Genomic DNA, 25,525 nt, shown 5'->3' with positions numbered 1-25,525 from the left:
TCCATCATGAATATACCTGGCCCACTACTAGAATTTAATAGACTTTAAGTCTTAATTGTCGCTTAATTTAAAATCTACATGACATATGAGCCTTTCTAAATTCTAAGGATATTTTTCTAACATAAATGGGGAGTAAAGGGCTCATATTAACACAAATCAAAGTAAAAGGCCCAGAACAGTAAAAAATCAAGAGAAAAGGGACGAAAGTAAGCTTTACACCAACAGCGAAGTCCTTTACATGGAATCGCAAAGGCTGATGATCCCTCGGACATTCCAAAAGGTCAAAATGGCCCTTAAGAAATCACCAAAACCTTCATACTAAATTGTATATGTTACTCCTGGATAGGGTCATTCACGACTTCTCCATTGTTAGACAAAGAGGAGGAGCATGTGTCCAAAACGACATGTACACATGTGAGTTGTAAGAAATAATTCAAATAAATTATTGCATAAAAAGACAAAGCATTACCAGCTCATACTAGTATTATATTTTTTTTCCCGGCTTCTTAATATCCAATTCGGTCACGAGAGAAACCTGTGTCGTGTGCGAGTGTGGATCCAAAACAGCTACTTTTCAAAATTGATCACAGCAACCACCTTCACTCCTTGTATTCCTCAAGACATACAACCGGTTTCTATCAGTTGAAAAACTCAAACCTGAAGAATCGGTCTTATCCCCCCTTTTTTAGGCTTCCTAATTGCTGAATCAAACAGGTTTGTTTGTCACTTTGATTTTTCTTTTCTTTTCTTGTGAAATCCAGGTTCAGATTTGATTTTTGCTTATAATGATCTACGTGGTTTCGTGGGTCAATTATGTTTTTTTCTTCTTCTTTTCGATTTATCGAAATATAATACAAGGCGTGATTTAGCGTAGCTGGGTATGCGCCACCGGTGCGTAAAATGAAAAGGAAGGGAAAAAAGAGAAGATCTTTAGAACAAAAAAAGGGCTTATGTTAAATCTCAGTTACAATCGTTTGATCGATCAAGACGTTCATGTATCGGCTTTGGAAACCCAAATTTATGCCCCTGCGTCCAAAATAAAAATAAAAATGAATAGTAGAATTGGGGTCGTGGAGCGGGTGTTAGTTTTTTGTATGGACTAACAGGAAGATTTGTCTAATTTTAGTGTCACTGAAGCTGTGCTGTTACAGAGCATTGCCGAATACTGAAAGATAGGAATTGTTGTATTTTCTTTTAAGTAAAATAATGCAAGTGCCATCCATTGTAACCGGTAGCTCAGTAAGAGGAAGGAGTATGGCAAAAAAAAACTTCAACTTTTTGTTAAAATAAGAATATACCGATTCATCATAACAATTGATTTGCCCAACCCATTAATTTTGCACTTCAGTTAGGTGCCAAAATTTGGAGTAGAGTACATTTTTCCTTGGTGGGCTACTGACTTGTTTCTCCTAGTCATTAAAGAAGTACCGGGAGTTGGCATCCACTTCGAGTAGATGCTTAAATATAATGTCAGGGGTAGACTGATTTTTTAACATGATTACAGAACTGTATCTCTCTTATAAGTTTTGGATTCATTTCCTGGCACCGCTTGAAATAACTAATTGTGACTTCGTGAGCTTTTCCATCCAATTGTTTCCTAGCCTACACTAAGAGGTATTGATCGTTAAGAACTATGCTTAAATATGATCTTATACATACGCTCTGATAATTTAACATCAAGAAATAGGGTTTGGAGATCAAGATAGCGTGGAGAAAATATATCGACTCTGTTTTTATTGCTGCTTGATACTATCTTTCATGTGGTTCAGCATATGTAAATGTGTTGAGTCTTTGGTTAAGTTGACTATATTTTACTAAAGCCTGTATGCCTCCAGCAACAAAAGATTCAGTGTTTTATCGAAACTGCTTTTCTCTTCCCAACAATTCCTTTGAGATCAGAAAAAGATTACTGTAAGTAGATTTTCTTGTAACTTTAACTTCTGCAGTGTAACAAATAATTTTCATCCTGGCTGGAAAAAGAATAAATAATTTAAGGTATCCGCAAGCTTTTGTTATATCATCTTATGAAATACTTGTATATGGAATGATGTCTGGTTCTTGAAAAACTCCTTGCAATTAAAAGGATACAAAATATAGACTACAAGGAAACATAGATTATGATGTAATAGTGTAATATCAAATATTGGCTTACAGGGAAACTTAAAATGAGTGAGGGTGTAAAGAGATCCTCTTCAAATGGCTTTGAGAAGCCTTTGACAACTGAACACCAGCAGGAAAAGGTATGTCCATCTCATCTGCTCGTCACATTTGTTACTTCATATTGGAGAGAAACTTTCAAGCTTGTGACTCTTTCAAGTATGCAGGTTAATGAGGTAAAAAGGTTGGTGGGGCCGCTGCCAGAGAAGCTGTCTATTTATTGCTCCGATGCTTCAATTGAAAGGCATCTAAGGGCACGGAATTGGAATGTCAAGAAGGCACTGAAAATGCTGAAAGAAACCTTAAAATGGAGAGTAGCATACAAACCAGAAGAGATTCGCTGGGTACACTGGCATTTCTTCTCATTCTTGATTATCTCTAGTCTTTGCGAGTAAAGATTTGCTCTAGTGTCTAAGTCTTGATCAATGGGTGAAAATTTGGTAGGGTTCAATTTCAATGGTCTGCTTGAACTTTAATGAGCAATGAATGAGTCTTGAAGCTTTCCTACATCCATTTCGTGCATTTTGTTGCACTGGGAAAATGGTCCCCAGTCATGTTTGACAGAATACTAACCTGGGGCTAATTTTACAAAGCTTTTCAAGAAGCTTTAACTCAAAACGTACCTGTTATGGGTTCAAGCATATTGAAACTGCCACCTATTATTTATAACACACGAAATTAAGACATATTGGCATTGGTTTGCGTCTGTAAGTCCCAGTACAATTAGTAATAATTTCCACTAGGAACTCAGCACTGTGGGTTCTTGGACTGGTCAAGTTTGTTTTAGTTGTGGATTTACTCATGCAATGGTGTTTAATTCTGTTACTGTTTTTGTTTGTAACGCAGGAAGAGATTGCGCATGAAGCACATACAGGGAAAATCTACAGATCAAGTTATGTTGACAAGCATGGAAGAACAGTTCTTGTCATGAGACCTAGTTGCCAGGTTTCATCTGACAATTTCTCCTGACTTTTTTCTGTCTTGTGGTTTGTGAGGTTGCTATTTCTTAGATTTGAAGAGAAACTTGGTCCATGTAGATACATCACTAGGACATGCTCTTAATCCAGAGTAAGAGAAAAAAAGGCCAACTGTTTGGTCATGACTCTGACACCTAATATTCAAAGGATTAGCTTTGGGTCAGGACTCAGGCCAAACAATATAATCACATGATTCTTCTCCTCCCACAAGATTCATGGTGATTTATACTTGAAGTCGATCCAGTGTGTGAATTTCATGCATCATTGAGAATATCAACCTTACTGCAATCCTTAGTGACAATATTTTATGTGTAAAACCAATCTGTTTGGCATGATGCTGAGATCTTTTGTAATTTAAGTATGTACAGAAACATCATCTCTCAGGGATCAAATTCAAAACTAATCTACTTCATTTTTATGTTGGTTACCTGTAATAACTTCAAGTTCATTTTGACTGCAGAACTCCAAGTCAATAAAAGGACAAATTAAGTATTTGGTGTATTGCATGGAGAATGCCATTTTAAATTTGCCACCAGACCAGGAGCAGATGGTCTGGCTGATTGATTTCAGTGGTTTCAATTTATCTCATATCTCATTGAAGGTGACACGCGAAACAGCCCATGTTTTACAAGACCATTATCCGGAACGCCTGGGCCTGGCAATTCTGTATAATCCTCCAAAGTTCTTTGAACCATTCTGGATGGTAACCTGTTGCCTGTTTCTGCTATCCTTTTCCATGCTGCTTTAAATTTATTTTCCTTTTCATGATGCTTTAAATTTCTAATAGTTTGATAAAAAAAAATACTTTATTTTGGCTCTTGCAAATATAAATTTGTGATTATCGATTATATTGTGGATAATCTATTTTTGTTTGTGTATACCGCCTAACTGATTGCTAGAAATTAGATTACAACAACCACCATCACCAAGCCTCAATATCAAACTAGTTGGGATTGGCTATATAAATCTTTTTGCACCAATCCTCATGTTTGTACACCAAATTTACCTCAATTTTGAGAGCTTTTAACCCTCAGATACCACTTCCACACATTAGATTAAGGCTCCCTCTTCCCCCCTTCCCCTTACTACTGCAGCTTATTACTTCTCTGAACCAGGGCTTTGGTGTCCTACATTGGTCATGGCCAAACCACTTAGGCCCCCTTTCTCCTTGTTTCACTGATGAGTGCTACATGGAACTTTTGGCGGATGTGTTCATTTCTAATCTTATCCATTCTTTTGTTACCATACATCCACCTTAGCATACAGATTCCCACCGTTGCCATCTTATGTTTATGTTGTTGCTTCAATAGCCAACGATCACTCCCATGCATCAGGGCTGGCCTCAACTTGTGATTGTGGCTGCATTTTTTAGTTTCCAATCTTTAATGTCGTGAATGTATTTGCAAAATTCGATGCAAAACTGTTTTAGTTTTAAGTGTGAATTGTATGGATCAATGATTAATTTCAGTTTAATGTCTTCCTTTAGCTTTTGTTGGTGTCTCTGAGCATTAGCTATTAGATTATTTCTGGTTAGTCTTTCTGATTTCTAGCTCTACACTCTATATGCTAGTCTGCTACTGATGTCAGGATAATCTTTCATTGCAGGTGGCAAAAGCCTTTTTAGAGCCTAAAACTTACAATAAAGTCAAGTTTGTTTACTCTGATGAAATCAACACTATGAAAATAGTGGAAGATCTATTTGATATGGACTATCTCGAAGCTGCATTTGGTGGAAAAGATAGTGTAGGTTTTGATATAACTAAGTATGCGGAGAGGATGAAGGAGGATGACAAGAGGATGCCTTCTTTTTGGACAAGAGCGAGTTCTCCCTCAGCAGCACCACAACCGGACCTGGCATCTGCTACCTTGGACTCACTCAACTTGGACTCAAATTCTGATGCTTCTGACGATGATAAAACAGAAGGTTCCATGCCTCATGGAATAGATTCAGATACTGTTTTCACTGATGAAAATACTTTAGTGATTGATGGTGGTAAGAAAGAATCAGAGTCAGAGTCGGAAGATCCGCATCGTACTGACGTGAAACCTGATGACAAAGCACATGCTTGAATTTTGCCAAGGCAGAATGACCTGACAGCGGTTGGTGTAGGACAGCTGACAGCTGACGTATCATTTTAATTAGAGACTACAATATCAAGATTTTCTATTAAGTTGTATTGATAACATCATCGAATTTAGTGAATGATTTTTCATCACTGAGTTTCATGATATGGCGGTCGGAGCAAGCATCAAATGCACTCTTCCATGTCCCCGTGTATCTTGATTCTCCTCAGTTGGTACAAAACTTTTTACCAGGCATAAGGGCGAGTCTGTTTCTGAAAATCGTTTCTTGTTTTTTGTGAATTTACTTGTTGACAAATCGTGCCCTCCCTCCCGGATTCTAAAATGATATCATTCTCTGATGTACAGTTTGTGCAGTTGTGCCGTCTTGAACTTCTGCTCGCTGCTAGGTGTCCTAAAGATGATGTTCCTTTCTACGTAAAATGTACATCGTAATCTCTGTGTTTCAGGTTCAGGCGGGTTTTACAGTAGCAAACTCATTACGAGAATACGCACCAAGACGTCGATACACTGGTCCATACATATCGGTTTAATTTTCATCTGTCCATTTGCTTCGTAAATGAGCACTTCAAGTAAATTAAGCAATTTTTAATTAGGATTTTAAATAGAGGAAAAAAAAACTGATATTTTTATTTAAAAAAGATGTTATTTTAAAAAAGGATTGTAAGTGTTCCAAACGTATCTTCCCTGCTTCTCATTAATATTGTACCCACACTCACAGAAAAAACATTGTAAATTGTAATAGTATTAATAATGTTTTATTTATTTATCTTGATCACTAGATTTTTTTTAAATTAATTATTGTAATGATTTAAGATTTAGACTTGATAATTTGTTTCAATTGTCTAGATATGAGGATCTTTCTGTCGAGAAAAAATTCCAACATTAGGTTAATGCTCAATTTAAAAAAATAAGATCAAGTTCTATTTATCTAAAAATAATTAAAATTTTGAGGATTAAATTTTAATATGAGACAAGTGTTTAGGCCCCTTGTTTTGCTAGATCATGGACTAAATTGATTGGGAAGGGGGAAGGGAGAAGTGGAGAGTGTTCTACTCTTTTCTTTTCTATTTTTGCCTTTTGATTTTTTTAGATTGCCAAACTTTTATTTCAATTTGATCTTTTTTTATTGAGTTCATTTGAGATTAGACTTGATGATTTGTTTTGATGCCTAGATATAGAGATCTTGCAATGTTAAGAAAAAATTTCAGCGCTCGAATAATGATTGGTTTGACAAAATAAAATTTTATCTTATTGATTTAAAACAATTGAAGCTTCAAGTGATCGATTTTGAAACCGAGATAAATATTTAGCCCTATTATTTTGCTAGATTAGAGACTAAATTGAATGAGAAGGGAAAACTTTATTGACACAAGCAACAACTATGCTATCGTGTGAGGAAAATTGTTGCACTGTGATGGCACGGGCAGCTTCCTCCAAGCTTCGAAAGGGTTCTTCTTTGGTGGCACTGGTATCGTCTCAACAAGGTCTTCATTTTTTGATGGCGCGTGCCACTAGAGGAGTGGCGTTGTGGCTCTAGCAACCCACTTTTCTTTTCTTTTTTTTTCTCTTCTCTTTTCTCTCGTCTCCTCGATTTTCACACCTTGCCTTGTCCAAAATAACAGAAACAGAGTGGACTGTCAATTTTTTCTTGTGTCAAAATTAGTCTTTATTTTTTTCATTGCTATTTTTGGTCAATTTTTATTTATTTTTTTAATTTTATCCTTCAACATTGAGTTAATTGGGGATTGGGTTTCGTGATTTTTTTCGATTTGCTTTCCATGGTGTGATCCCAGTCTCGTGATCTTAGATTATTTTTTTCTTTCATGTTTTTTAAATTTATCTCTTTTCTTTTCAGTTTTATCGTTCAATATTTAGTTGGTTGGGATTTAAGCTTCATAATTTTTTCGATTTGCTTTATATAGGGTCATCTCGGTTTCATGTCCTAGATCGCGGGTTTGGCAAATTAAATTGGGTTGACTAAGGTCATTTTTTTAAATTGATTTTTTTTTATTGTCTTTCAATAGGTTTGATGAAAATTGGACTTCATAATTTTTTTTTTAATTTTCTTTTTACAGGGTAATATATTCTTATGATCTGGATCAAATGTTTGGCGGGCATATATTTTTTCAAGTTGAATTGGGTAATTTTTTTTAATTAAATATTTTTATTTTATTTTCATCCTTAAACATTTGTTTAATTAGAAATCAAGCTTTCATAATTATTTTAATTTCTTTTATCCTTAAACATTTAATGCTCATCTTGATTTAATATGTTGTTATCTCAATATATTTTTTTCATTTAATATGCCATAATCTCAATATTTAAAAAATATACATCAAATTTTTAATTGGTGATTAGTTTTTTTTACTAAAAAACATGTTAACAATACCTTTATATATATTTTACATTTTAAAAATGTTTCTCGTAAATACAGCACGGCCAAACAGTCACCTAGTCATGTTCTGGAGAACATAATGGATCCTATTTAAATCCCATTCGTAAAATTTTAACCGAGTTTGATTTTATTTTAAACTCTACCATATTTGGAAAACTATCCATATCCATTTATGAATTCAAGACTTAATCATTACCGTTGATTTGAATCCAAAGATGTGGATTCTACAACATGATTCATCATGTTCCAGGATCCAAATCCATGGCGAGAAATAACAAAACACAGAGGGAGGAAATTACTCTCGTATCACTCTGTGCACATTGTAATAGCTAAATGGTACCATAAAAAAGAATACTCGTATTTCACTTCGGTCCATCTTTTACAACATTTAAACATCACTATCAAGAATCCTACGTCTTCCTCGGAAGAAACATGGTTAAGGACCCAACTGAAACACGCAGAAAAATTATATATATTAAAAAATAATAGCAGTAGAAAGCTGTCCGTCCTACTGGTTGGGTAAGATGACCATATTTGCGTGTTCCCAAACGTATCACATAACTAGCTTTTCTGCGTTTTCTTATTTATGACACCAACAGCTATCATGAACATTAATGCAGATGAAGATGGCCCCCTGAAAAAGAGAAGGAATGTTGGTACTCATCTAAGGAAGCAAAGGAGGAGCCAGTGATTGAGGTTAGATCCAGAAGATGATAAGAAGTAATAGAACTTACCAATATGTGAGCATGCTAATGCAGCATATCATCTAACTTCTGCCTATATAGAGCTAAACTCTGCAACAACATTTAAAGTTGCGAAAGTAGTGAGGTCATATTCTGTTAGGTACTTGAGGGAAATAGCATCATGTAAATGAACAACAGCAAAAGAAAGAGGACATCATCAGCAATTATCTGGCATATTTTCCTTTCTTAGAATGAGAACTGGGTAACGAACCATGCAGCAACGACACTTCTGCTACAGTAAGCATTCATATCTTGCCCACATAAGATGGGGACTTGTAAGACATGAGTACTGCACGACTGTTAATACATGATTGGACTCCAAGAGTATTCAGCTATTCAAGTGATAATCATGTCATAGGCAAAAACAAAAGATAATAGTATTCATTCTTGTACACACAATGAATTCTTAGTATTTTTTTCGGTTTTCCTTAATAACATGTTAGTATAATATTTTTTATGCATCTCTGTGTGATATCCATACTTCCTAGGTAATGACACCACCAATTCTGCCTATGCTTTCTCGACCTAGGGCTTACCAGCCAATCTGAGAAGCATGTTCTTAGCAACAAAAGTAAATTACTGAAAAAGATTATATTGCAGTTCAATTAATTAGGATAATTGATCTGATGGCCTCAATGGGAACTCAGAAAGGTTACTCTCAGACACAGGCATGCATGTTTTGGATGGTGGCTTCATTAATTGAATAGGGCAATTAAAATCTGTATGATGACTTGTTTTCAAGAAAAACATTTCCATGCTAGTTTCAGACAGGTTACAACTGTTGAACTAAATCATCTATCCCATGCTTAAAATCACGCAAATATAAACTTAAGCCAGAATGAAAATTTTCAAGTTCAGAAACTGTTAGGATGACCAGAAGTTGCATACCCTAGTATATGCATACACGCCAGCCTCGGTTGGTCCTGCAGGACTTCCTCTCCTAATGAATTTTCCCCCTTTGAAAATGTAAAGCATTGGTATTCCAGTTGATAATTCTAAGTTGATAACCTGTCAGAACAAAACATGACCAAAATATAGTTAAGACGACAATGACAAAGAAGAGATAACACAGAGATGCTCAATATAGGGAACACCCCAGTATCAAAGTAAAAAGTTTATCACCTCCTGTGAAGTTAATTTGTCAAGGTACATGATTATGGACCTGAGTGAATTCCCATGGGCAGCAATCATCACATTCTTCCCAGATAGAAGTTGAGGTTCAATCTGCAACACAATATTCTGTGGTCAGGGGCAAATGAATTGTATACAATTGCTCTAATCTTTAAGTAAACCATCCAATCAATGGCGAGCAAACCATAAGAGAACTAGGAATAGCAAGGCATAGTCATGCATACATGATCTTTGAAATAAGCAACTGCTCTTTCAGCACACATTTCCAAACTCTCGCCATTGGGTGGAGGTATGTCATAACTCCTCCGCCACTCATGAACCTTTTCCTTCCCAAACCTGTCTGCTGTTTCCTGCTTATTGAGACCCTGCAATTCCCCGTACCTGTAGAGAAGATCAGTTCATAATTTGCACATAACATGGGGATTGCATGAGAAAAGGAGACAATATCATTACATTCTTTCATTTAATTGCCAAGCTGTTACAACGGGGATGGATTGCTTTTTTGTATCTTCACTAAAAATTTGGCTCCATTCCCTTGCCTGTTCACTCTCATTATGTAAAATGATAGGAACCTGCCACAAGTGTGATAGTCAATATGGTAGCAACTAAAGAAGAGAAAATTAAAGAACTTTTGAGGAAAAAATGGAGTCTTATAAATAAGTCCATTTTAACATTTCTTACTGCATTATATACAAATAAGTTTCAGACGTACTAGCCTGAGTAATTATTGACCGGTAACCAATAATGCTGGTTTAGCTCAGATTAGCGTCGGAGCGACATATTTATCTACTATTACGAATAGCTTCTGAGATTTGAATGCCACTAGCTAAAAATTGTGTTTTCTAACAACCAATGGCATGTTTTACCAATCTACCTTTTTGCGACGGTGCTGGGTCATGGCAAGCATAGCAGTCATTTGTGCACGGATCAAGGCTGATGTGTATATCATGTCGACAGGTATGTTGCTGATTCTCTTACCAGCTTCAATTGCCTCCTCCACACCCTTCTTTGTCAATGGCACATCAACACAGCCTGTGAACAGGTTCTTTTCATTCCATAGTGACTCACCATGCCTAATCAGGATCAAAGCTGCTTCACCTGAAATTGATTATGATATGGCATTGAGAAGTTTCACAATAAGAAAAAACTCAGCTCCAAAATTTGGGTTGGACGCCAGATAAAAAATATGGATCAAATTATATATTGTCATGATATTTTTGCTATACTGCATTTCAGAGTCTTATGATCTATGTGGCCACATCCATACGTAAGGAGACCTTTTCGAGGATAAAATTGGCAATTGATATGAACATCTAAGCTTTGATAAATATGAGTTTCGGAAAAAAAATGAAACAGGCTTACTTGATTTCTTTCGCAACTCATCGGTGCTGTTATTTGGGGGATATGAAACTGGTTGAACCACTGATGTATGAGAAGCTGAGGCTTGAATAACACCAAATTTTCTCTTACAAGAACTATAACCTCCTCTTCTTGACAATCCAGTCTCAACCTTAAAACCTTTAAATGTCAGTTTCACCGAAGCATGGCCAAACTCATGACGAAAACCAGAGTTCTGGAAGTGTTGATGGGGCTGAGCAGTCCCTAGGGGTCGGTGAAACACAGAAGTGGCCATCCTGAAAATCCAAGACCCACAAATAATTATACAAGTGGGTTTCTTCCATTCAAGGACCAACATCTACTTCAACACAGTGAGTAGAAAGATACACGAATCTACAGTAGCTTTGAAGGCATTACAGAAATAGCACATAGTGTATTCTTTTTCACAAAACTAGCAAATTAAATCAACACTGATAATAAAAGAAGGCAGAATAGACGCCTAGGAACTCAAGAAGCGCCAAAAAGATTCAAACATATGTAACTCAAATAAGATCCAACATAACCAATGTTAATAGAGAGGGAGAGAGCAAGAATAAAGAAAAGACCAACAACAAAAGCCGCATGTTGTTGCGGCAACAAAAAAAATATATATATATACACACACACACAAATACAGATCTATTGCGGAAGGGCGGCCATGTCCGAGCAAAATATCTCAAATTAAAACCAATCACTTAGTGACAGAATTAATAGAGAAACACATTATTACAAAGCAAGAACACAGATTATTTTGAAGCAACAAATTACCTTTCAGGAAGAGAAGGAGCCCAGAAACCAAAATGGCAAAGGAAAGGGAAAAGGGAGAAAAAAAGGTGTACAGAGTAATATAATAGAGAGAAAGTCAGAAAGGGGAGTGACCTGAGAGGGGGTATTTATATAATTATCAGAGGAAGTAGAGCGAAGAAAACGAGGAAGAGTGCAAAAACAGAGGAGAGTTTATTACGAGAAAAGTTGACGGAGAAGATGAAGAAAGAACAGCTTAGTTAGTTACGTGTCCATTTCAATACTGTTCTCCTACTTGTATATTTATTATCTCTGTGTTTTAACAGGTGAGCGTCAGCGAAGGGGAGCTGACAAAATAAAATGCTACTTCGTATTTTATAGAACAAATCGTCGGGTTGTTGTCTCTCTTCTTTGCCTCTCCTCTCTCTCTCTCTCTCTCTCTCTCTCACCTACCTTCTCTCTGTTTGTTTTCTACTGTAGTACTGTAGTTTTGTTTCCTTTTCCCCTCGTTACAGGCAAGCACGACACATCAAACACTCCTGTTCTCTTTTTTTTAGGAATTGTTAAGTTAGAGTATTCTGTTTGATTTTGATAAATAAAATGAGTGTATTAACAAAAGCTAAGCGTTGCTGGGAAAATATTATATCTCCATATTAAGAAATATTGTTTATTGAAATAATATAATAATAATTTTACTCTTCATATAAAAAAAAATTTTCTTAAAACTAGTTATTGAGACTTGAGAGCTTTCAATTTTTTTCACAAAAAAATTAGTTATTACCAAATTGATTAGGACTAAATAAATTTTTATTTTATTTTAAATGCACAATAAAATGATTAAAATGTTTTTAAAAACAACAAAATTTAAAAGCAATTCACACTTTCAGAATGGTTTTTAATAATTATTATATGAGATGAGAAGTACTTCGATATTTGACTAGATATAAAAAATAAAAATAAAAATACGTAGTAAAATGATTAAAATTCATTTGAAAGTCGAAAAAATAAAATTCGCCTTGATAAAAAAAATAAAAATATTTGAGGCTTTTTCAATTTTCTTTACATAGATTTTTTTTTATAATTATTAGGTTAGTTTAGAGCCAATTAGGTCTTTTCACAAATAAAAAAAATAAAAAGTTGTTAGTGCTGGTGTGGAACCCATTAGTGTGTGGCACCTCCAGTCATCCAAATATATCATTCCACCATATTTTTGGAAGCATCACTACATCATTTTTCTATAAAGGCAGCGCATGTTGGTGTTGGGTGGTTGGTTTGTTGTCGGTGGGCTTTTTTCTCTCATTTTATCGTCCTCTAAAATAACCGCTTGATCCTTTTTGTTGTTGGTATTTCTAATTCAATCCTTACTCTTTTGATTTCTATTTTTTGTTCTTGGCTCTCTTGTTTAAGTTTTTCTTATTTTCAATTTCATCATTCAATCTTAATTTACTAAATATTATATTTTTCAATTCGATCCTTATTTTTTTTATTTCTAGTTTTTTTTCTGTAAAAGTTTTTTTATTTTTAATTTTATTATTTTATCCAAAATAATGGTATATTGGTTTATTTTTTAACCCTTTTGTAAAAGTTTTATTTGTTTTTAATTTTATTCTTCTATCCAAATTAATGGTATATTATTTATACCAATTTGATCCTTATTCTTTTGCTTTTTTAGGTCATTTTGCTAAATTTGTTTTTCTTTTCAATTTCACACTTCAATCAAAGATAAAATTTATTTTTTTATATAAATTTTGTTCCTCATTTTTTTGAATGTTTTTTTGGGTTATTTTGCTTTTCTTTTTAATTTCATCATTCAATAAAATATATAATTTAGTTTCTATTATAATTTTGATCATTATTCTTCTAATTGAAATTTTTATTGTTTTGAATCCTTTTGTATAATTGAATTTTTTTTTCAATTTTATCATTCAAATGTTTGATTGATTGAAAATTTGGCTTCATAATTTTTTTAGATATTCGGGTCTAATAATCCGGGTCATGATTGAAAATTGATATTTTTTTTTTATATTGAGTTATTCTAGTCTTATGATATGAGCTATAGGCTTGGTGAGATAATCCAAGCCGATTCGACCCTGATTACCAGAGTTAAAGGTTTGTAATGCTAACTTCGGGTGACCATGATGTATTTTTTAGGTGTTTTTTCTTGCCATATTTCATCGTTTCATATTTAGCGGGTTGGAAATTGAGCAACATGGTTTGTCTTCTTTTGAAAAAAAATCTCTGGTTATGGTGATCATTTTTTTTTTAAAAAAAATTGATCATTCTAATGTCATTGCTTATTTTTTTATTGTCTAATTAAAATAAAATAAATTTAATTCCTGGATTTTTTTTAAAATTAATAAAATAAAATTTTATTTTATCAAATCAAATATCAACGAAGTAATAAAACATATATTTTATTAAGACAATAAGATCCCAATACACAGGCATACAAAACAAATTATGGAGATGAAGGTTAAATCCAAATCAATGCAATGTTGGGGATCAAATAAGAAGAATTTTTTTTTTAAAAAATAAATCCTGCGAATCCAAAATGATTACTCTCGCAAGCTAGGATTTCATTATTGATGGCTCTTGGTGTTTTTTTTTTTGGTAAATTAGAAGAAAGAATCACTTAAAATAAATATGGTGAATCACATGTTTGAATTTGAAATCTCATATTTGCCCTGGATACCGTTGTCGTTTTTTGTTGAGAAATTGATCAGTTCCATATGTTTAACTTAACCCGGAGCAATAGCATTGTCTTTTACTTCACCTTCTAATAAATTATTATTAATAAATATAAATATAAATATAAATATACAGGGTGTGTATACACAAATTATTCTATGTTGACCCAAACTTTATAATTCAAAGTTTAACCAAATTAAAGTTTACTGGAGAAAAACAAAGCACGAGCAAAGTGATAATAAAAGGTTTTAGTTAAAATGCTGTTTCTTTTAAATACCTTATAAAGACGTAATTTTTCTTCTTCGTGTGGGGAGGATCTGTTGGCTCACCAACTTAATCATTCATGCTAGGTTGACAAATGAAAGCTAGTGTAGAGAAACTATGTATCCACACGCACATAAGCAGTACCCAAAAGCCAGTCATGCCGCCTCCATTTCAGAACATGAGTTTCAAGTCGTTTTTAATATGTTTTTTATTTGAAAAGTATTAAAATAAAATTTTTTATTTTTTAAAAATTATTTTTATCATCAACCCATTAAAATAATTTAAAAATATTAAAAAATATATTAATTTAAAATTAAAAATAATTTTAATTTTTTTTAAAAAAATTTTAAAATATAAAAACAAACAAGTTTCATACACGATTCTGCAGCACCAGCTCCAGCTCGAAACACAACTGAAATGAACGGCGAACCTTGTGGCATGGTCGTATATTACCAGCGAATTCCAGTACTGGGTAGGTAAGCAAATTTCTTTGAAGCTTTAAACAAGTCTTCGCGAGGCTTGAAGGACCAGTAAGTACATGCTGACTTGTCCCACACAAAATGAAGTATACCTACCACCACCACCACCACCACCACCAAACCAAGCTGCCCCAAATTTGAGCCCCCGTAACTATTAGCGCCACCTAACACGACCGCGTCCTTTGCGGAGTTTGATATAACACGTGCTCAAGGCACGATCATAAACACCGCACATGGAATTTACAACTCCTTTAGGGAAATGAGATGTTAGACTGGGAAATTTTCCTAGGAGAGGCCAGTTGACAACATAGGAAGCAGACTCGACGTAAGGTCGGGATTCTGGTGTTTATCCCAAATGATTTCGCTTCAAGTTTATTTTTTTGTTTTTAAAAATAAAAATTCTTAAAGTTAAATTGGTTGGATTTTGGCCAAATCAACCGAACCATAATTAATCTATTGAGTCATTAAAGTTTGACTATGTCAAATTTCTAAACAGTTAGAAAACAACTATAACCCATAAAAACTATCAAGTCAAATAAATAAATATGCTTTACAAATGATTTTTTACCCAAAAAAATGTTTTTTTCCCCCCAAAATAACACTTTTAATTTTTATTTTTGAAAAGTAGCTCATGCTACATAATTTTCTAGAAAACAGCAATACTGGAACAGTGCGAACTTTTATATATATTGGTTTTTTTAGTTTAATTTAAAATAATACTTATTCTCTACAAATCAAAACAACTAATTTTTTTATGTCATTTTATTCTCATTAGTATTCCGTTTAATTTTGAATATAATTACTTAACTTTTTAGGCTAATTAATTATAATGATAATTATAGATGAAAAAATCTAGTTGTGGTCAAATTAAGATTCAATAGGATTCTTTAATGGGTTAGTCGTAGTCAATTTAAATTTCAATAGGATTACTTAATGTAGTAGGTTAATTAATAATTATAAATAAAATTTTAGAACTAAAATTACATTTGTAAAGCGGTTGTTTTGATAACTAAAATTTTTGAAAAAAATGATTTATTGTAGGGAATTGATAAATAAAAAATAGATAAATATTGAGAATAAAAAATAGACGAAACGAATTTTTTTATCTAGTACAAAATTAATGTGTGAGGAAATGACTTTGTTTAGGAAAAATAGGAATGAAATTTGGAAATATGTTTATATAGTGCATCGTTAATTCTAATTACATAATTAGAAATTTAAAAAAAAACCTCTATATTTAAAAAAAATAAATCGCCTTCTTACCAACAACACAATCTATTAAATTGTGCTATTTTCGCAAGATTTTTTTTTGTGACGGTGCTACTTTCTGAAATTCCCTTGTTTTTTAGGAAATGCTATTTTTAAAAAACAGCCATGGTCAATCATTGTCCTGGTGTTTTGAAAGAATATACCACTGCATCATTCCTTTTTTCTCCTAGATGGCGGCGTACGAGAGTGGACTCCATAGCATGAATCAGAACTCAAGAAGTCATAAATTTAAATTTTATAATTTTTATTTATTTGATAAAAATTAAATATAAAATAATATAAATCTATATAAATTTTAAAATTTTAAAATTTAAATTAAAATGATTTTTTAATATCCAGTATATGGGTAAATTTGACAGATAAAAAGATGATTTTTTGGGTCGATAAAGGGGAAAGAAGAACGTTGGAAATTGCCAAAGCTTATGGAAGGTCAATCACTGTCCAGGTGTTTTGAAAGAATATACCAATGCATCATTCCTTCTCTACTAGAGGGAGGCGTCCGAGAGTGGACAACATATCCATGGCAACCCATTTCTCAACCCTCTAGGGAGGCGTACAAGAAAATACCAATGTATTTCAGGGTATTCACGGCAGTTTCTTTGTGTTTTTCACCTGACCTTCTTTCCCCGGCCATTTTCCGTCGATAAAAAGATGATGTTTTTGGGTCGAGAAAAGGGAAAGAAGAACGGAGTAAATTACCAAAGCGATAAAAGGATAGAAGTTTTGATTCTTGTAGATTTTTTTGGGTACACATCCTATTGATCCATGGCAACCCTGGTGATAACTGATAACCAAAAGATGCCATCGGCAATCTAATGTTTAAGAACAGGACGTCACATGAAGGCTTGATCGGTGAATTGGACAGGACAGAGCTAAACTCATTCACAGGAGGTCAGGGTAATGAAAAAACTCAGGACCAGTCTAACTATAGATTCAAGATGAACCGACTTAGAGGCCCACCCAATCAATTTGCAATCACAAACTGGATTACAACAAAATTAAACATCTGCAGAGGGTCCTTGTAAGGTCCGGAATCAAACATATTCGCGACAGGTTTCTAAATGCCTTAAATTTATCAGATTGCAGTCAATAACTATTGACCATCGGATAAAAAATTTATTGTATTACAGGTTAAGTCATCAAAATCCTTTTGTTTTCTTGTTTAAAAACAAATCTGAACGTTGCTTGATTTTCTTCTCCATCCCTCTCAAACACTCTCCTGCCGCAACCACTATAAACTTACCCAATGACTTCTTGCATGTCCAATGATACGAGACGTGGTGCCTGAGAGGGGCAAGGACTTTGGGACTAGTTTTCTGGATTTGATATCCTCTGCTTATTTATCGTTTGCCCAGCAGAAGGAAGAGGGCGATGTATGTCGTTGCTAATTTTGTGGGTATGGAATTCAACATCTTCAATTTCCTTTGAATAATCTCTCATTCTTTTTTCTTTCTTCGATGAGGAATGACTGGTTATAAAAGAGAAGTGGACAGGGAGTACATCAGATAATGCTATCTATAATCCTGGATGGATTTTTTTGATGATGGATCAGTTCTAAGCCGAGCAACTATGTTTCAAACCATTCCTCTTACATTACCTCTCCTGGAGTATTTGATTATTGTTTTCAGATAAAAATGATAGAAATAATAAAAACAAAAATATATTTAGTTAAAAAGATAAAAATGAAGATAAATAATAATTTTTTTTTTGTTATTAAAATGTTTTTGGAGTAAATTTTTATACTTTTAAAACATGAGATACGAGACATATCTCAACTTAGATTGATTCACGTCCAGGTTGAAATATGTCCAAGTTAACAAGCTGAACTAGTCTTGATTTTATAATTAAAATTATTATAATATTATTAATTTCAAAACTCAATATGATTGCAAATAAAAAATAATATTTAATTATTTTTTAAAATATATAAAATTAACAATATTATATATTAAAAGTAAAATAATTTTTTATATATTTTTAATATTTTATCTGTCATAACCGGATAGGATACAAAAAATCATTATATCTTATATATCATTACAATGACTAAACAATATATATATATATTTTGCATTACCTTCATTTTTTCTATATGAAAAAAATCAAGATAAATTGATTAAACATTCATTTTATCAATTAGGCTTTGTATGTTTTCGAATCAATTTATATCCTAATAGTTATTTTTTTTCAAAAAAAATACATAAGTGAATTAAAAAAAAGAAGTGTCATGATAGATTTATGATATGCACGACAACTTAGTTGATCCCAAATTTCTTGGTTTGGGATATTAGAAAAAGTCACATGCAACATTCAAATAGTTATTAAAAGGATCTACAACTCGATTTTCTTGATTTCTTTTCTATACGTGTTTAGGATTGTGGTTAAAATGTATTTTTAAAAAATATTAATTTTTTTAACTTTAAATTAATTTTTTTTATATGCTTTTCTAAAGAGGGAACACTAAAACATCGAAGTCATTTGTAGAATAAAAATTCGAAAGATTTGTTAACAGAGTGTTCAGGGATCTGATTGGTTTCATGATAAGAAGAAAAAAGGACCAGGCATCGGCCCATTGGATTTTTTATACTACTTTATAGGCTTTTAGGAACCATCGAGTACGGACTTCACCATTTGCGAAAGGTATTGAGTTCAAAGGCCCAAATAACATTTTCGCGCTACGTTTCTTGTTTTCATCCGATCAAGGATGCGGAATTCCATAAACAAGCAGCAGTCGAATTAACCATCATAACCCAGTATTTGACGTGTGCTGAAAGAGATTTGCAAGGAAAAGCCAAATTCAGCTCCGCGTTGGAAATCTAATGATGGGTTGTTTGATGCCATTTGGGGTAACGAGCAGGGGACCACCTTAAAACTTGATGGACAGGAATATGATCAGGCCAACATTATGGACAGGAGCACATACTGTGCTAGTCAGCCAGCCCTTAAGCTAACTAAAAGGAAGGACTTATTCACCTACGAATTGATAAAACTTGAAGCTGTGGTGCCTACCCAGGTGAAGCAGAGAGGTGGGATTGTTAGAGATCGGCAAGGTCATTTTCATTGTGTTCTGGCGAGAGAGCTGAGCTGTGGGCTGTAAAAATAGGTTTGGAGGTTACTCGGGATAAGGGTTACCAGAAGCTTATCCTCAAAGTGGGACTCGAGTCGTCCCGTTTGGGGGGGAACGAGATAGGAACAGTTTCAATGCGCCTTTGGGCTGATCTTATCAGAGGGGTGATGGGAAGGCGGTGGAAAATCCATATCAAGCACAACAGAGATTGCAACTCGTGCCTTGTTAAACCAAGCCCCACCTTGGATGTGGAATTCTTTACGGGTATTACTTTAGTTCTTTCTTTTTGGGGCTATAAGCACCTCCAAGTACCCGGAGAAGGAAATACAGCTGCCTGAAAAATATACCTCGAAGACTGGAAAAAGAAACGAGCAGATAAAGGATAACTGCTGAAAAGCACGGGTCTCCAGATGCATTGTGATGCTCTGATCAAATAATGATGTAGATGGGCAAAATACCAACTCAGTTACTCAAAATGTGACTTGCATACAGTACTTAGAAATTCCAACTGAGTCCATTAACAAGGATAAATTAATAGCCCTCTAAAACACCGAGAAACAAATCAATACGGGTAACAATCTTAATAGATAATAATAGAATAATAAACCACGCAAGTATTTAGTCAACTAGACACTTCAGAGTAACTCAGTGAAACTCTAATTATCGAACTCCTGGTATGACCTGAGAAGCTCAGTGCATCCAGACATGGGCTGTGCAGCCATGAAACCCATAGAATTGGCATAGCGTGTGGTTGATACAAGACCATTGTAACTGGTCAAGATAACACGGGCACGGTCACGGCCTGCAGATGGTGAGCTGCAGTCCTTGCGGGGGCTGCTAACTAGCATGGCATCACAGATTTGATCCTTGTGGTCCTCATCAACAGTGATGATGTATTTTCCAGTTGAGTCTGTTGTGCCTTCCTTGCTATAGACAAGATCTTGTGTCTTCCTGTCCCTGCATTCCACCTTAACCTTGGAACCTATAAGAAACAGAAATGCACAACATCATATAAAGATCTTTAGACATTCAGCATGATTCTAACAATGCAGCCTATAAATAAACAGTGTGCAAGATACACGAATGATTGGATAGCCAAAGATCTCGGAATTGTTGTTTTCTAGTCTTATTGGTTGGTGATTATACCACAACCACTCTAACAAGAAGCAAACATTTTTGAAGATGAACTTTTTTTTTTAATTTTTTTTTCCATGTCAATTACAGTTGATAGATTTTGTGATCTCTACAATAAAAAATCATTAATCAAACAGATAAAACCCGATCACACTTCCCTTGCAACTAGAATACACTGGTTCTGGGTGAACATTTTAGCCAACAAAAGTTGAAGTTGAAGTTGAAGTTTTTGTTTTGAACAGATCTAATATTAAACCGCAGTCGAACACTAACCAGCAAGTAAATCTAAATATTTTTGACACAGATCGTCTGTTTCCTGAAGAAAGAGTATAAATCAACTACAAACACAACCATCCTCTTTTAAAATGGAGTAAGATCTAGAAATCTACAACTGAACTGAAATGAAACGAGAGACCGTAGTCATACCTGCAATGTAAGTGGTTTTGGGGGTTTCAAAACCAGCAAGGCAAGTGTCACAGTACACGAGTCCTTGAACACTAAATGGGTTTCTTCCAGGGCGAGCAGCACTTACAAGGGCCGGTAGCACACAGAGAGCAAGAAGCATGAACACGCGAGCCATTTCGTTTGAGACCTAGTGTGAGACAGAGAGATTGAGATCTAAAAGCAAATGCGTTGAGTAGAGAAGATAAAGCGCTATAAAAAAAACCAAAAGGAAGGAGTAGAGATGGGAAAGCAGGTGAAGTAAGAGGGAAGTGTGCAATTACCGAAAGCAATTGCGGTGATTACGCGTTGAGAAATATGTGGGTGCACCAACGCGGCCTTCAGTAGAGCATGTTCTATGGTTATTTTCGTCATTTTAAGAGGTGGCATTGTCTTTCGTGGCATCCTCCCATTGGATAGATAACTGAGATGTGCAGGGAGTGGGCTGGGAAGTGGCGTAGTGATTAAAGTATAGCTGGAAATGTCGGTCGGCGCTCACATGGGGGGGAGAGAGATGGCTGTCCAAGGAGGGAAGTAAAGGGTGGATCCCTCACTGTATTCCAGCCCATCGCACATGTCTTTGCTTTTTCACATTCACATGTGAGTCGTGACCCAGTTTAATTATGGGCTCTTTTCGGTGAATTAAGAAGCTCCCGTTGTCACCAATTTCCTTTCCAGTTTCCAGGATGAATGATACGACGACACTGCTTTAAAATCTTGTTTCGGTCTGTCACCGAATCATTCGAGTTTTAATCCAAAACAGCTCCTAATTCATGATGTGATCGGAGTTTTAAACTCCGTCCAATACCCTTTCAAGTTATTACGTTTCAAATATTTTCTCTTAACTACACGATTCCTAGTCTAGCGCATCTCCTACATTCCTTTTAGTAACAGTCTGTTTAGAAATCTAATCGTGATGTTTTTTTAAAGTGTTTTTTATTTAAAAATATATTAAAATAATTTTTTTTAATTTAAAAAATTATTTTTAATATCAGCGTATTAAAATGATTTGAAAATATCCAAAAATATTAAATTAAAGCAAAGAAAAAAATTTTAAATTTTCAAAATTTATATTTTTTTTAATTTTAAGTTAATATTTTTTTTATTGTTTTCAGGTCATTTTCATACGCTGATATTAAAAATATTTTTTTAAAATATTTTTTTAATATATTTTTGAATAAAAAATACTCTAAAAATAATTATAAATACACTTTCAAACAGACTAGACGCCACTGTATATTTGGATCTTGTGGTTGAATCGTACATGACAGTGTCTGCGTTTTTCTCTAATCGTGGAGTTGACAAAACTTAGAAATTCCTGCTGTAGTCTTCTCCTGCGTCCGATTACAAGTCAAACAGGGGCCTGGCCCTTGTCAACAGGAGGCATCCAAACTATGCTGCAAGCAAGGCTGGCAGTCCAAGGTAGTTTCGATCGGTGTTGGTTAACAGATCATTCCACCAGGGAACACCGAAGGCACTGGTCAATGCCTTCTCTTGGAGCAAACTAAGTGCATTTTCCAGCGATGTATTTTACTGCTCTGCTAGTATATTACAGCACCTCTTAATTCTTATAATGTTAACGTTTTTTTTTCCAAGTAATTGCAATATTAGAATTTGTTTAATATCAAACTCTATATATCATGTGAAAATTAGTATAAGGAAAACCCAAGTGCTCTACACTCAATTTAATCCGAAAATCCACCAATCTAAATATAACAATCAGATTGGTATAAGGCATAGTTAGAGGCTTATGTTATCAGCTGGCACAGTCTATATACTAATCACTTTTCAAAAGTCGTTTTTGTTCGAGTACAGGCCGAACTCAACTACTTGCCTTCTCCCATGGGAAAGCTTAAAGCTTAAGAAAATTGCAGACGGATTCCATTCAACCGTTGATTGGGTAGTCAACTAGAAATCAATTGATTAGGCTTACAACAAAACCATTTCAAATAAAATAAATACTAATTAAAAAAATAAAAATTAAATTTGAATAATAAAAAAAATTGAAAGCAAATTAAATTAAAAGCAAATCCTAATTTTATAAATTATTACAAATAAAATAAATAGTAATCACAAGAACATAGATCAAATACAAAAAAAAACACATTGAAGAACTATTTTCAAAATTTAAATGATTAGACATGGAATTTAGGAAGGAGAGAAAGAGAAAGAGAGAAAAGGTTATCGACACCATATTAAATACCAGAAAGCCACACACTCCACCTAGAAATGGTGGGACTACCAAGATGATTCCAACCACGTTGAGGCAGCTGTTTTTGGTTACCGAAACACACCGTTTGAGAATAGCAAAGTGGAGAACGTGATAGCATATTGAATTCACGCGTCAATAATTTTTTTATTTTTTTATTGTATTTTTTATTTATTAAATAACAAATTGCTCCTTGATCAATCAACTTAATAACAACAAAAAATCACGATCAAAATATAAAAAAGCTTCTGCATGTTATTAAAGAATTTAAGAATAATTTAGTTATTATAACGTGATTACATATTTGAAAAAACCAATTTGCACTCCCGACCAATCTAAAAATAAGTAGCTGACCTTAAAAAAAAGAGCCGTACTACTCTCAGTAACTAATCAATCGATATTTTTGGAAAAAATAAAATGATAATTATATTATCCAATATAAGAAATCTACAACGCTTGTTTGTAATTAATATGCGAGTTAAAACAGACAAGAGAACTAATGAAAAGTGGCGATATATGCAGCAAGACAGCTGCTGACCATACATGTCGTAGCTCTATCAGTCTGTCTTTCATAAAGGATAGTAAATCCCAGCTTTAAAGTAAAAAGCAGTTGATCTTGGTGGTTGGCTTGTTACTGAAGACTGGACTAAACCTTCTCTTTTTTTATGGCATCGCCAACCAGTTGGTGCATGCATGATTATAAATAGAGAAAATTACCTTTAGTTTGGTCTAAGCTATAATTGTTCATTATAATTATGCTTTATATTTTAAATTTTATACACTTGCAAACATTTAATGCTATTTTTATTATTTATCGGAATGCTGGCGTGGCTAGAATTGTTTATGTTATTGATCCTGGAGTTGCCTGGAAGAATGTGTATGATATAAAGCAAGGGCTTGATTCCCTAGTTATAAAGCCAATTTCACAGGCGTCTGCCAAGCAACGAGCTGGACATGGCTGGTGCACTGGGCCTGGAAAATGTTATCGTTTCTACACAGAAAGTGCATACCGTAATGAGATGTCTCCCACCTCGATTCCTGAAATCCAAAAGATTAATCTTGGAGCCACTACGCTTGCAAAGAAGACCAGCCATGGAAATTAATGACATATTGTCTTTTGATTTTATGGATCCGCCTTCACCCTTGTCTTTCTTTTATGGAAAAGTCTCTTCCATACTTCTTCAATATATATAATTTTAATATGCTATGTAAAAAATAATAAAAAATATATGACAAAATAATACATTTTCAATTAAAAAATACTTTTAAAAAATCGATTACATAAACACCCTTTAGGGCAAGGAAAACTATAATGGATAATTGCATTTTATTCCAAATTACGAGATTCTAAATGTAATTTCCCCTATTTGTTCTGTCACTTTTTTTTTACTCTTTTCGGTTGATGATTATCGCAGATCATGATTTTCATTTTTTGTCAACTTCTCTAGGATGGACCTGGACTGCAGTTTAAATCAGGATGTAAAGTGTAATCCAAGCTTGTTGTTTGTCGACATTGCAGTTACGGAGGATCAATGCAACGAATTTCAACCTCAGGCTCTTGAACAAACTATTCGTGGGCTTGGACGCCAATGCCAATGGGATTGACATCTGGAAGATCTGAAAAACTTGAGATTGTGAGAAACTCGAACGACTCCATTCGTGTTAGAATCAAAGCATCCAAAGGATTCTTCTTGCAGGTGACTTACTTTTTCTCCCTCTATTCATAACCACAAGTCTGCAAATCATTATATTTGGTCGGGCTTAAGACAAGCAACTATGATTAATTTGTAGGATATGTAAATAAGTAAAAGCAAATACAGTATTTTGTAACCATCTTAAGCATAGGCTATATTGTCAACTGCTGGCAAAAACAGAGGAGCTGGTAAGACCTGATAATGCAAGTGACAGCAAATGGGGAGACGATGTACACGTCAGTATTTGTGATGACCATTGCTGGAGGGTTTCAAGTCACTAATGGTTATGGTCCAAAACTAGCCCCACAAGTTGTGAGGGTAAGAGCCTACTAAATTTACAGGTTCATGATTTCCCGTCAATCTTTAGCTTCCAAAAACTATAACGAGCTAAGCACAAGGCAGAAGTCTCTACAGTGCTTTTGGTTGACTGGATGTTCCTAGAATCGATCACCGGAAGTTTCTGTTTTTGGTCAACAACGATTAATTTCGAAATGAATATATTAAGATTTTCATCACTACTCGAAAGTCTATATCTGCCATCTAAAATAATGTAAAGATTGTTTCAGTAATCTATATCTGTTTCTTAAAACCGAAGGCATTGTAGAAAAGTATTATCCCATTTCACCTTTCGCGTGCCCTGGACGAGTTGACTTTGAATCTTTTAATTTTTT

The 25,525-nt window shown here is 34.2% G+C and overlaps 3 protein-coding genes and 1 non-coding gene across 5 annotated transcripts; 2 read left to right on the top strand and 2 right to left on the bottom strand.

The window, feature by feature from the left end:
• Positions 1–440: 440 nt before the first annotated feature.
• LOC7495142 (uncharacterized) lies at positions 441–5,477 on the top strand. Of its 2 annotated transcripts, XM_006386335.3 has the most exons (7): positions 469–714; positions 1,836–1,911; positions 2,155–2,240; positions 2,325–2,501; positions 3,004–3,102; positions 3,595–3,837; positions 4,740–5,477. In XM_006386335.3, the coding sequence occupies exons 3-7, from the start codon at positions 2,166–2,168 to the stop codon at positions 5,202–5,204; spliced, it is 1,059 nt and encodes a 352-aa protein (XP_006386397.2). In that variant the 5' UTR covers positions 469–714; positions 1,836–1,911; positions 2,155–2,165; the 3' UTR covers positions 5,205–5,477. The 2 variants fall into 2 exon arrangements, with proteins under 2 accessions (XP_006386396.2, XP_006386397.2); XM_006386334.3 differs by lacking the exon at positions 1,836–1,911 and having other exon boundaries at positions 441–714.
• A 2,471-nt stretch (positions 5,478–7,948) lies between these two features.
• Positions 7,949–11,986, bottom strand: LOC7463204 (2,3-bisphosphoglycerate-dependent phosphoglycerate mutase 1). Its single transcript, XM_024594452.2, has 9 exons — positions 11,634–11,986; positions 10,851–11,122; positions 10,363–10,586; positions 9,942–10,060; positions 9,713–9,869; positions 9,480–9,581; positions 9,246–9,365; positions 8,349–8,408; positions 7,949–8,248 (listed from the first exon to the last, which is right to left on the bottom strand). The coding sequence occupies exons 2-8, from the start codon at positions 11,119–11,121 to the stop codon at positions 8,364–8,366; spliced, it is 1,038 nt and encodes a 345-aa protein (XP_024450220.1). The 5' UTR covers position 11,122; positions 11,634–11,986; the 3' UTR covers positions 7,949–8,248; positions 8,349–8,363.
• Positions 11,987–19,842: 7,856 nt separating this feature from the next.
• LOC7463203 (pollen-specific protein C13) lies at positions 19,843–21,355 on the bottom strand. The gene is made up of 2 exons (XM_002301002.3): positions 20,937–21,355; positions 19,843–20,358 (listed from the first exon to the last, which is right to left on the bottom strand). Exons 1-2 carry the CDS (start codon positions 21,088–21,090, stop codon positions 20,033–20,035), a joined length of 480 nt encoding a protein of 159 aa, XP_002301038.1. The 5' UTR covers positions 21,091–21,355; the 3' UTR covers positions 19,843–20,032.
• Positions 21,356–23,804: 2,449 nt separating this feature from the next.
• On the top strand, positions 23,805–25,369 carry LOC112323281 (uncharacterized). Its single transcript, XR_008058608.1, has 2 exons — positions 23,805–24,857; positions 25,035–25,369. It is a non-coding gene; the product is annotated as an uncharacterized LOC112323281 (transcript).
• Positions 25,370–25,525: the final 156 nt, after the last annotated feature.

Source organism: Populus trichocarpa, chromosome 2, assembly GCF_000002775.5.
Source record: "Populus trichocarpa isolate Nisqually-1 chromosome 2, P.trichocarpa_v4.1, whole genome shotgun sequence".
NCBI lineage: Eukaryota > Viridiplantae > Streptophyta > Magnoliopsida > Malpighiales > Salicaceae > Populus > Populus trichocarpa.
The sequence above is the reverse complement of the archived record's forward strand: the minus strand, read 5'-3'. Positions and strand labels throughout refer to the sequence as shown.